Source organism: Lontra canadensis, unplaced genomic scaffold, assembly GCF_010015895.1.
Source record: "Lontra canadensis isolate GAN:19392208 unplaced genomic scaffold, GSC_riverotter_1.0 scaffold30, whole genome shotgun sequence".
Lineage (NCBI taxonomy): Eukaryota > Metazoa > Chordata > Mammalia > Carnivora > Mustelidae > Lontra > Lontra canadensis.
The window spans coordinates 20,947,822-20,960,818 of NW_022631024.1; the positions used below are offsets into that span (position 1 = coordinate 20,947,822).

The 12,997-nt window shown below is 45.9% G+C and overlaps 1 protein-coding gene across 1 annotated transcript in view; it reads left to right on the top strand.

The window, feature by feature from the left end:
- The window catches only part of CACNA1B (calcium voltage-gated channel subunit alpha1 B), a 143,807-nt gene that overhangs the window by 58,952 nt on the left and 71,858 nt on the right, over positions 1-12,997 (top strand). The window contains exons 18-19 of the mRNA XM_032865594.1: positions 132-911; positions 1,868-2,085. Coding sequence (XP_032721485.1) covers positions 132-911; positions 1,868-2,085 — 998 coding nt within the window. The remainder of the gene's footprint in view (positions 1-131; positions 912-1,867; positions 2,086-12,997) is intronic.

A 12,997-nucleotide genomic window follows, 5' to 3' on the forward strand; every position in this document is an offset into this window, starting at 1 on the left:
CCCCCCCCCCCCCCCCCCCCCCCCCCCCCCCCCCCCCCCGCCATCCCTCCATCGCTGCGTCCATCCGTGGCTTCCCCTGCGAGGCAGAGCGTGGGCGGGCGCAGCCCTCACCGCCGGTCTCCCCGCAGCAGGCCGCAGAACTCGGCCAAGGCGCGCTCGGTGTGGGAGCAGCGGGCCAGCCAGCTGCGGCTGCAGAACCTGAGGGCCAGCTGCGAGGCGCTGTACAGCGAGATGGACCCCGAGGAGCGGCTGCGCTATGCCACCACGCGCCACCTGCGGCCCGACATGAAGACGCACCTGGACCGGCCGCTCGTGGTGGAGCTGGGCCGCGACGGGCCGCGGGTCCCCGCCGGGGGCCAGGCCCGGCCCGAGGGCGCGGAGGCCGTGGAGGGCGCCGACCCGCCGCCGCGCAGGCACCACCGGCACCGCGACAAGGCGGCGGCCCCGGCCCCCGCCCCGGCGGCAGAGCAGGAGCGGGCGGACGCCCCGAAGGCTGACGGCGGGGAGCCCGGGGCCCGGGAGGAGCGGCCGCGGCCGCACCGCAGCCGCAGCAAGGAGGCCCGGAGTGAGCGCGGCCGCGGGCCGGGCCCCGAGGGCGGCCGGCGCCACCACCGGCGGGGCTCCCCAGAGGAGGCGGCCGAGCGCGAGCCCCGGCGCCATCGCGCGCACCGGCACGCGCCCGACCAGGGCAAGGACGGCGGCACGGCCAAGGGCGAGCGGCGAGCGCGCCACCGCGGCGGACCCCGGGCCGGACCCCGAGAGGCGGGGAGCGGGGAGGAGCCGGCGCGGCGGCACCGGGCCCGGCACAAGGCGCTGCCCTCGCAGGAGGACACGGAGAAGGAGGCGGCGGAGAAGGAGGGTGAGGGCGAGGAGCGTGACAAGGAGAAGGAGCTCCGGAACCACCAGCCCAAGTGAGGAAGCGCGCGTGCCCATGGTGGACCAAGCCGCTGGCCGGGGAGGGGGCCGGGGTCAGGGTCCACAGGGTTGGGGATGCAGAGCTGCCCAGCGGCCCCTGTTGCTGCTGGTCCCCCTGCCTTCTGTCTCCATCTCTCTTGTGGTGGTGACAATCCTGCCTTGATGGGGTGTCGTGTAGAACGCTTAAAACTGTTGGGGGGGGGGGCAGGGTATGCTCAGTGAATGTCAGCCATTAGTCCAAGGCACCCAGGCAGGAAAGAGGGCATGGGGACAGTTGTTGGGACTGGCTTGGGACATGTTGGCGTGGGAAGAGTATAGTGACCCAGGGAAAAGAAAAACGTGGGGAGAGCCCGAGGGAGGCCTAAGGAGGCCACTGGGCTGGCCAAATGGTAGAAGGGAATGGGGCCAGGCTGGGTGGCCATGACACAGAGGGCCTCCTACCCTTCCACAGCAGCCTTGTTCAGCCTGCTTCTGGCTGGGCCGAGATCCGACTCTGACTCTGTGAGCAAGCTGGGGTAACAGGAGCCCCCCGGACTAAGGCCAGTAGTCTGCAAGAACTCCTGCAGCTGGAGGTGACTATCGGGGTCAGCCCAGTCCAGGCACCATCTCTGTGCAGAGCCCTGTGCTGGGCCTCTTGGTCTGCTGGTGTTCTAGGCTCTCGGTGGAGTAGCTGAGGGAAACCCTCCTACCGGCTTCTTCATGCTGCAGGCAGTTCCCTTTCTATACACACTGTGATGCCAGCCGTGCCTGGTCTCGTGCCAGTGACGGACAGGAGAATCAGCCCTAAAAACATAGAAATGTACAAAGTGCTAAAAACCAGAGGAAATGCCAGAATAGCAGAGGAAGCAATTGGGGCTTTACTTGGTCGGCACGGGGGCACATGGACCTGGGTTTTGCAGACTGAATAGCAGTTGGGGCTGCATCGGACTCTGACATGCATTCTTGGTTGCAGGGAGCCACACTGTGACCTGGAGGCCAGTGGACCAGTGGGTGCAGGCCCAGTGCACGCCTTGCCCAGCACTTGTCTGCAGAAGGTAGAGGAACAGCCAGAGGATGCAGATAATCAGCGGAACGTCACACGGATGGGCAGTCAACCCTCGGACTTGAGTGCCACTGTGCACATCCCGGTGACACTGACCGGTCCTCCTGGGGAGACCACGGCTGTTCCCAGTGAGTATCTCCCATCTGAGTGGGGCAGGGCCCACCTTGTGCAGGCCCGGTTGGCTCTCCCCCAGCCCCTCCGTGACAGCTGCTTGGGGAGCCTGCCTGTGTGAACTCTCTCCAGCTGGAGAGAAGGTCCTCCGTGCTCGGCATCCGTGCCTTGCTGTCTCGTTGTTTTCCAGTGGCCCCGAGGAGCACTATTACTATTCCATGTCACTTAAGCGCTATTGTCTCCCTTCCAAAGATACTTGCAAGTTACCAGCTAAGCGCCAGGCAGGGTGTTAGTGCTGGGGGACAGCAGGAGGGAGTGGGACCAGGGCTGCCCTTGTGGGACTTATAAGTCTCATCAGGAAGATAGACCCTAGGGTGGTCATGACGCTTCCTAGTTATGTGAAAGCTGCTACGGACCTTGGCCCCAGACCCGATGGGGGCTGACAACTAGCCGGTGGTCTTCCCGTGACTTATGTGCTTTGTGCTCCTGCTCTGAGGTCCCCACAGGCCTTGGTCTGAGCTCTTCTTACCCCCCTCCCTCCCATACTCCTGACTGAGCAGCTGCTCCCTGCCCAACCATGTGCAGGCACTGAGGGTACGAGGCAAGCAAGAGGCTCTTTGTGTCTGCAGGTCACTCCGTCTAGTAGGGACAGAGAGACCTGGGGGGCTCAGATACAGACCCCTCACACTGTGTGTAGCAGGTGCACAGATGACTTGTGAGCACAAAGATAGAGCATCCTGGGGGCGGTTGGAGAGGGCCTGGCCGTGGAAGCTGAGCTCACATGCAAGGTGTGATGAAGTTCAGTCTTGAGAAGACCAGGTGCCATGCAATGCCGGCCCGTGTTTGCAGATGTGTCCACACACACACAGACACGTGCACACACCCCTCACCTCTTGGGCAGGTGCTCTCATCTGGGGCTTGGGAACCAGTGTACCATGCCAGGGGTAGCTGGAGCAGCCCACTCTGGCTGCTTTGGCTCCCCCCTGCCCTTTGCTTCCTTGTGAGAGAACTTTCCCGGGCCCATTCTCTGGTTTCAGCTCTCATGGATACTAATGGGTCTGTGTTCCCAGACTCCTGGTCTGCTTCTCTCTGGCTTAAGCTTGAGGTTGAGCCCAGGGTTCCCACCTGGCTTTTGTCCATGAGTCAGGTGCGGCCCCTCCTCCCCAACTCCTAGCAACCACTGATCTTTTTACCGTTTCTGTAGTTCTGCCTTTTCCAGAATGTCATATAGTTGGAATCATACAGTGTACAGCCTTTTCCGATTGGGTTCTTGCGCTTACGATGTGCATGGAGGGTTCCGCCATGTGTTCTCATGGCTTGCTAGCCCATTTCTCTCTAGCGGTGAAGAGTAACCCATTGTCTGGCCGCTCCACAGTTGATCCATGCACCTGCCGAAGGACATCTTGGTTGCTTCCAAATTTTGGCAATTATGCGTAAAGCTGTTATAAGCATCTGTGTTCAGGATTTTGTATGGACATACACTTTCAGCTCATTTGGGCAAACAGCTAAGAGCATGACTGTTGGATTGTAAGGTAAGGTTGTGTTTAGTTTTGTAAAGAGCTGGTAGTCCAAGCAAGTGGCTGTACCATTTGGCGTTCCCGCCAGCAGTGAGTGAGAACTGCTCCTCCAGCTCCTCTCCAGCATCCCGTTCTGTCAGTGTTTGTGTTTTTGCCGTTCTGATAAGTACGTAAGGGTATTTCCTTGTTCTGCTTCAGTTCCCTAACGACACGTGACGTTGAGCATCTTTTCATTTGTGTATTTGCCATCTGTATGTCTTATTTGGTGAGATAACTGTTCATACCTTTTGCTGACTTTTTAATTTTCTTATCTGAAAGAAAATTTGAGACTTAATTTTTTGAAGAGTAGTTTAAGGTTCAAAACAAAACAAAGAGGAAGGTACAGAGAGTTCCCATGACTCTGTGCCCCCACACAAACATAGCCTCCCCCATTATCCACATTCCCCATCAGATGCTGCGTCTGTTACCAGGGATGAACCTCCATGGACACATCGTAATCACCCAATATCTGTGGTTTACCTTTGGGCTTACTCTTGGTGTTGCCCATTCCATGGGTTTGGACAAAGGTACAATGACATATCGCCGTCACTGTAATATGACACAGAGTATTTGCCCTGCCCTAATAATTCTCTGTGCTCTGCTTCTTCATCCCTCCCCCTCCCCAACTTTAGCAACCACTTGGTGTCTTTACTGACCGTGGTTTTGCCTTATTCAGAATGCAGTATATTTAGAATCATATAGTACGTAGCCTTTTTAGACTGGATTCTTGCACTTACCAATATGTATTTAAGGTTCTTCCGTGTCTTTTCATGTCTTGAAAGCTCCTTTCTTTTTGGCACTGAGTAATATTTCCATTGTCTGGGTGTTCCACAGTTTATCCATTCATCTACTGAAGAACATCTTGGTCGCTTCTAAATTTTGGCAATTGTGTATAAAGCTGTTAAAAACATCTGTGTGTAAGATTTTGTGTGAACTTGATTTCAGCTTCTTTGGGCAAATACCAAGGAGAGTAAATGGCTCGATCATATGGCAAGAGTGTGTTCAGTTTTGTAAGAAACCACTGAACTATCCGTACCATTCTGCATTTTACCACTAGTAACGTACAAGCGCTCCCATTACTCCACATCCTTGCCAGCATTTAGTATGATCAGTGTTCTAGATTTTGGCCATTCTCTAAGTGTGTAGTGGCACCAAATTGTTTTAATTTGCATTTCCCTAATGATGTGTGATGTGGTACATTGCTTTTATATACTTATTTGCAATCTGCATTATCTTTTTGGTTAAGATCTTTGGCCCGTTTTTAAAATTAGGTTGTTTTCTTGTTTTTGATTTTTTAGAGTTCTTTGTAAATTTTAGATAACACTTCTTTTCTTATCAGCTGTGTTTTTTGCAGCTTTTTCCCTCCCGTTTGTGGCTCATCTAATTGTTCTCTTGACGTTGTCTCTCACAGAGCAGAATTTATTAACTTCAGTCCAGCTGATCCATTATGTCTTTCATGGCTCACGTGCTTGGTGGTGTATCTAAAAGGTCATCATAAACAAGGTCATCTAGGTTTTCTCTGATGTCATCCCCTAGGGGTTTCATGGTTCTGCATTTCACATTCAGGCCTACGAGCCATTTTGACCTAACTTTTGGGAAGGGTGTAATGTCTGTGTCTGCGTTCATTCCTACCTGCAGACCTCCGGGGTTGTAGCTCCAGCTGTTGAAGAGGTGGTCTTTGTCCCACTGACTACCTGTGCTTCTTTATCTTGATGATCAGGTGGCTCTGTTCCCGGAGTCTGTTTCTGAGCTCTCTACTCCCTTCTGTAGTTCTGTTTGTCAGTTCTGTCACCGAGACGGCACTGTCTTGACCACTGTAACTTTGGAGCGAGTCTTAAAGTTGGGTGCCGCTGGTCCTCTTTGTTCTCCTTCTGTGTTGAAATGTTGGCTGTTCTGGGTCTGTTGCTTTCCCATATAAACTTTAGAATCGTTTTGCTGATATCCATAAAATAACTTGATGAGATTTTGAGTGGGATTGCATTGAATCTACAGGGCACGTTGGGAAGAACCGGCCCTTTGGCAGTATTGACTCTTCCTGATCATGAACAAGGAACATTTCTGTCTTTACTTAGTTGTTTGATTTCATTCATCAGAGTTTCAGTTTTCCGTATGTAGGTCTTGTACATGTTTTGTTAGATTTATACCTAAGAATTTCATTTTGGGGGGAGCTAATATAAATGATAACATGCTTTTAATTCCAAATTGCATTTATTCATTGTTGATAAATAGGAAGGTAATTGACTTTTGTGTATTAACCTTGTATCCTGCAATCTTGCTAAAGTCACTTAAAAAAAAAAGATTTTATTTATATATTTGACAGAGATCACAAGCAGACAGAGAGGCAGGCAGAGAAAGCGGTGAGGGGGGTGGGAAGCAGACTCCCTACTGAGCAGAGAGCCCAACGCGGGGCTCGATCCCAGGACTTGATCAAGACCTGAGCCGAAGGCAGAGGCTTAACCCACTGAGCCACCCAGGCACCCCGCTAAAATCACATTTAGTGCCAGGAGTTTTTTTGTTGATTCTTTTGGATTTTCTATGTAGATATCACATTATCTGTGAAAAAGGACAGTTTTATGTCTTCCTTCCCAATCTGTATATGTTTTATTTCCTTTTCTTGCCTTATTACTTTAGCAAGGACATCCAACATGATGTTGAAAGGAGTGGTGAGAGGTGACATCCTTGCCTTGTAGACCTGATCTTAGTGGGAAGCTTCAAATTTCTCATCATTAAGCAGGAGGTGAGCTGTCGGTTTTTTAAAGATAGTCTTTATCAAGTTGAGAAAGTTCCCCTCTATTCCTAGTTTTCTGAGAGTTTTTGTGATTGATGGATGTTAGATATTGTCAAATGCTTTTTGCATCTATTGATATGATCAAGTGACTTTTCTTTTTTAGTCTGTTGATGTGATCATTCAATGATTTTCAAATGTTGGAAGGCCTTGAATACCTAGGACAGATCTCACTTGGTTATGGTATATAATTCTTTTTATACTTTCTGGGATTTGATTTGCTAATATTTTATTAAGAATTTTTGCATATTGGTTCATGAGAGATATTGGTGTATAGTTTTCTTTTCTTGTAATGCCTTGTCTGGTTTTGTTACTAGGGTAATGCTGACCTCATAAAATGAGTTAGGAAGTACTCCCTTTGCTTCTGTCCTTTGAAAGAGATTGTTGACAACTGGGATAATCTCTTCCTTAAATGTTGGGTAGAATTCATCAGTGAACCCATGCGGGCCTGATGCTTTCTGTTTTGGAAGGTAGTTAAGTTATGAATTAATCTCTTTAATAGATAAAACTCTATTTACATTGTCTAGTTCTTCTCATGTGAGTTTTGGCAGATTTGTCCTTCCAAGGACTTGGCCCATTTCATGTAGGTTATCGAATTTGTGGGCATAGAGGTGTTCATAGTGTTCTTTTATTATCCTTTTCATGTTCATGAGATCAATATTGATGTCCCTTCTTTCATTTCTTCTATTAGTAATTTGTGTTTTCCCTCTTTTTTCTTAGTTAGCCTAAATGATTTTAATCTAAATTTAATGATCTTTTCAAAGAAACAGTTGCTTTGGTTTTGTTGATATTCTTTCTTTACTTTATGTTTTCAATTTCAGTGATTTCTGCTTATTTATTTATTTATTTATTGCGCAGGAGAAGGATGGCGGAGGCGGGAGGAAGAGGGAGGGAGAGAATCTTTTTTTTTTTTTCAAACATTTATTTATTTGACGGACAGAGATCCCAAGTAGGCAGAGAGGCAGGCAGAGAGAGAGAGAGAGAGGAGGAACAGGCTCCCTGCTGAGCAGAGAGCCCAATGCTGGAACTCGATCCCAGGACCCTGAGATCATGACCTGAGCGGAAGACAGAGGCTTAACCACTGAGCCACCCAGGTGCCCTGTTAATATTTTTTTAAAGATTTTTATTTTTAAGTAATCTTTACATCCAATGTGGGGCTCGAACTCATATCCCCAAGATGAAGAGTCACATGTTCTACTGACTGAGCTAGCTAGCCACCCCAGTTAACATATTTTTTACTGTGATGTTACAGTCTGTTGATATTTTATGTAGGATTTTTGGGTTGACCCAAATTCCAGACCAGATTTCAACATGGATGCCTTCCCTGCCCCCCACCCCTCCGCCCAGTACCAAGCAATTCTCAGACACCAGTAGGGTGTCCCAGAATTCAGCTCACTTCTGATACTGCTGACCAGTAGATAGCATCAGGTTCCACAGCTTAAGGGTTCAGAAGACTTCCCTAGAAGTCCTAGAAGATTTCCCCCCACGCTCCACTTTGGGCACCCCACGCTGTCACCTCTGCTTCTGACCTATCAGTTACAGATTGGGCTTCCTACTCCTCCTCTTTAAGTTCTTCGGGTTGCTCACAGAACTCTGGGAAACACTGAACGTTTGCCAATTTGTTAAAGGCTGTGATGCATGGTAAGAATCAAGAGCAAGGTGAAGAGATACGTGAGGTGCGGGCTGGGAAGAGGGTGTGGAGCTTCCATGCCCTCTGTTGGCATGCCACTCTTCCCAGTCTCCACCTGCGCGCCAGCCCCGAGGCTCCCTGAACCCAGTCTTTGGGTTTTTATGGAGGCTTTGTTGCGGTCCTGATTTACTAAGTCGTTGGCCATTGGCTGGTTCCTCCTCCAGCCTCTATTCCCGCCCTGGAAGTCGGGGTTGCGGTTGAGTGTCTCAGCCCTCTAGTCACGTGGCTCCTTCTCCGGCCAACCAGCTCCCACCCTTGGGCGGAGTCCAGAAGTCATCCTTCAGGATACCTGTGTCACCTTTCGGGCTCTGAAGCGTTCTCAGGAACTATGGATGAAGGCCAAATGTCTTGAGAAATATATTGTGGTCATCTGAGTGACCAAACGTGTATTTTTTATATCATTATATTGCATATTTTGTTTTATTTATTATTTTTTAAATCTAAATTCCATTAATTCAATATAATGTATCATTGGTTTGCAGGTATAGAGGGCAGTGATTCATCAATCATATAATTACGTATTTTATTTATTTATTTATTTTTAAAAAAATTTTTAAATTTTTAAATTAACATATAATGTATTATTAGCCCCAGGGGTACAGGTCTGTGAATCGCCAGGTTTACACACTTCACAGCCCTCACCATAGCACATACCTTCCTAATGGCATATTTAAAGTGAGATGTGTTCTTTAGTTTTCTTATCCTACGTTGAAGTATCATATGGTTTAGATATGAGTGCTGTGTAGTTTCCCAATGTTTAATTTCATTAATCCATTACTGAAAATTAAATGTTATGTTGCCATTTCCTATTATTTTAAATGGGAAAATTATAATGTACTATAAAAATGTTAATGCATTAAAGTTGGTTGTACTCAAAATCCCCAATTAATTTTTGAAAACAGAACTGTGGTGCCTGGGTGGCTCATTCGGTTAAGTGTCTGAGTCTTGATTTCGGCTCAGGCCATGATCTCGGGGTCATGAGATCAAGCCCTGTGTTGGGCTGTATGGTCAGCATGAAGTCTGCTGGAGCTTCTCTCCCTCTGCCCCCCCCCCTGCTTGTGCTTTCTTTCCCTCCCTCTCTTTCTCTCAAAATAAAGAAATAAATCTTAACGAATACAGCTCAAGGACAGGTAAATAGTGAAAAGTAAAAAACCACCCCGTTAGGACACAGAATGCCTTCCGCATTTTCCCTGATCACCACAGCTAAACTAGTTGTTCACGGGCAATTGCTGTGCACACCTTCATAGTGGCTTCTGCCCTTTCCAGAAACATCCACACATAATTCTAATCGTCAACCAGGTGAACTCGGAATCTTGGCTGAGAGTTTTTCCCACGTTTTTTGGGTTACAGATGTTATATTGAGGAGTGCCTGAGTAGCTCAGTGGATCAAGCAGCGGAGTCCTGATTTCTGCTCAGGTCACCATCTCGGAGTCCTGGGGTGGGGCCCTGGGTCTGGCTCCACACTCAGCAGCGGGTCTGCTTCCTTTCTCTCTACCCCTCCTCCTCCTCCGCTCTCTCTCTTTCTCTCAATCTAAAGATTGAATAAATCAATCTTTAAAAAATGTTATATTGAGTTTGGGGGAAGTATACATTTTTCCTATGTAAATGTCAGCCGAAGAACCCCAACAACATTGTAAAGCAAGATGCATGTTCTGAAGTGCGAGTGTCATCAAACTGAGGGGCCCTCTACGGGGCCAGTTTACCGAAGGTGTTCTCTATGTGCTATGCCTCTTACTGAGTCACAGAAAGAATTAGAATGTTTTCTTCTTTTTCTTTTCTGGGGTAGTGTAAGTAGCATTAGCATTGCTTGGTCTCTAAAGATTTGGTAGAATTCCCTCGTGAAATCATCTGGGTCTGGTTTCTTTGGGAAGGATAATTCTTTGATAATTTTTCTTTTCTGTCTGGATATTGTCTGTTTAAGTTTCTTATCTCTTAATCTCCTGAGATCTGTTTGGCAGATACAATTTCCTGATCATTCGATCTAGGTTTTCCAATTTACGTATATATAGTTAGACAAAGAAGTGGTGTAAGTTTTTAAAAAAATTTCCCGTTTTACCCCCTTAATCATTTTTTATCCTGTGTATTTTATGTTTCCTCCTTTTTTTCTTGATTAGATTAGTGATTTGTATATTCTGTAGGTTTTCATAAAGAGAACCAACATTTTATTCTATTGATAGTTCTACTGTGATTTTGATTTTTAACCTGTAACTTTCCAATTTTATCTTTATTATTTCCCTCTTGCCTTTTTGTTTTACTTTGTTGTTCATTTGTTAGCTTCCTGAGTTAGACACTTAGATTACTTATTTTATTCTTTAATTTTTGATACATCATTACTGAAGGTTATGAATTTTCCTCTGATTAATAATGTAATTGTATGCTATAATTCTAACATTCGGTGTCTTCATTTTCATCAGATTTTAAAGAAATTATGTAACTTTGGTTTGCCTTTCCTCCAGGTGCTTGTAGATTCCTTGGGATTTTCTGCATAAAGAATCAAGTCATCTGCTAGTGGACAGTTTATTTTTCACTTTCTGATGTGTGTGTGTCTTTTTCCCTTTTCCCCCATCGTTGCACTGTTAGCTTCCAGAACTGTGTTGAACAGCAGTGGTGAGAACTGATGTCCTTCTCTTAGTCTCATCTTGTGGGAGGAGGGAACATGCAGTCTTTCAATGTGTGAAGTATGATGTTAGCTCTCGTTTTTAGTTTTGGGTTTTTTGGGGTGGGGGGTGTTGGAAGATGTTCTTTATCGAGTTGAGGAAGTTCCCCTCTGTTCCTTTTTTTTGAGAGTGTTGGCATTAAATCAGTGCTACATTTTGTCAGACGGTTTTCGGTGTCAGTCGATGGGACCCTGTGGTTGTTTTTTGGTGATATAGTAGTTTGCACTGGTTGGTCTTCAGATGCCAGGTCAGCCTTGCATCCCTGGGTTAAGCTCTGCTGGCCACTGTGCATAGCCATTTGTGTACACTGTATACACATTTGTATATACTGTATACAGTATACATTTGTGTATGCTGTATACACACTTGTATATACCGTATACAGTATACATTTGTGTATACTGCTGAATCATGTTTGTTAATGTCTGGTTAAGGAGTTTTGCCTCTGTATTCGTGAGGGATATTAGTACTTTTCTTTCTTTCCTTTTTATTTTTTTGTGCTGTCTTTGGGTTTGGTATCACAGTGGTACTGAATTCATAATTTGAATTGGAAGGTGTTTCTTTTGTGTTTTAGAGGTGATTGTGTGGAACTGGTGCTGATTGTCCTTTCGACGTTTGGTAGACTTTGCCAATGAAACATATCTTTTTGGAATTAAAAAACAGTCCTCAATAGTGACAAGGCTGTTATCTGTTTCATACCAGCACCTGCCAGTTTTCTGTCTAGACCTGTCAGTGGCTGGGAATGGGTGCTCAAGTCTTCAACCAGAAATGTGGCTTTGTCGTGTCTCTCTCAGTTCTGTAGGCTTGGTGTCACATACACTGCTGTTGAGCACGTGCACACGTAGAATTGCCGTCTTCTTGAGAGGTTGGCTCTTTCATCATCATGTGATGTGTCTTTCTGTACCTGATGATTTTCTTTGCTCTGATGTCTGCTTTATCTGACATGAATTACCTACTCCTACTTTGTTTTGATTAATATTTGCATGGTATATCTTTTTTACCTTTCTATGTTCAAACTAGCTATATGGTTATATTTTAAGTTAGTTTCTTATAGACAGCGCATGAATGGGTCGTGTTTTTAACCGACCTTTTCAGGTCTGTTTTCTGTTTGGTGTATTCAGACGATTTACATTACATGTAATTGTATGTGTATGACAAGTCTGCTGTTTAATTTTTGTTTATTCTTTGTTTTTTATTTCTCTCGTTTCTTTCTTTCTTTTTTCTTTTTTTCCCTCCTATGGGTTACTTAGTATGTATTTTAGAGTTTCATTTTGATTTATCTGCAGTACTTTTGAATTTGTCTCTTTGTATTGTTTTTTGAATGGTTGCTCAAGGTATCACATTACATATATAACGTATCCCAGTCTACTGGGTTTGTTATTTTACCAGTTTAAGTGAAATACAGTAGGTTTACCTCTTTTTCCTTCCTGTGTATGGATGTCATGATTATTTCCTCCACATACATTTAGAACCACCTCAGTGTATGTTTTAGTTTGTGCTTCAGGTGTCAAGCATAGTGTAGAAAACTCAAGATGAGAAGGAGAGTGTGTTGTATTTACCCATACTTTTACTTCTGTTGTTCTTTCTTCTTTCCTGATATTCCAGTATTTCTTCTTTCATAATTTACTTTCTGTTTAGAGGGTCTTTCTCATTATTTCCTTTAGGGCAGGTCTGCAGCTGACAAGTTCTCCACGTTTCCCTTCATCTGAGAGTGTCTGGATTTTCCCTTCATTCCTGAAGGGTGTCTACACTGGGTATAAATTCTGGGTTGACAGTTCTTTTTTTTTCAGCACTTGAAAAAAACGTGTGCCTCTTCCTTCTGACCTCCATGGTTTCTGATGAGAAATCCACTGTCATTCGAATTGTTTTCTTCCTATAGGTAAGCTGTTGTTTCTCTCTCGCTGCTTTCAAGATTTTTTTCTTTGTCTTTATATTTCAGAAGTTTGATTATGATGTATTTTGGCATGGGTTTCTTTAGGCTTATTGTGGTTGGGATTTGCTCAGCTTCTTGAATTTGTAGGTTTGTGTCTTTTTGCCAAATTTGGAAATTTTTTCATCCATTCTGTCTTTGAATACATCTTCAGCTCCTCCCTCTTTCTCTTTTCTTTCCAGGACTCTGTAGCATGAATGATAGATCTTTTGTCCTAGTCCCAGAGGTCCCTGAAGCTCTGTTCACTTTTTCAGTCTGTTATCTCTCTGTTGTTCTGATTGGGTGATTTCTAATGTTCTGTCTTCCAGCTC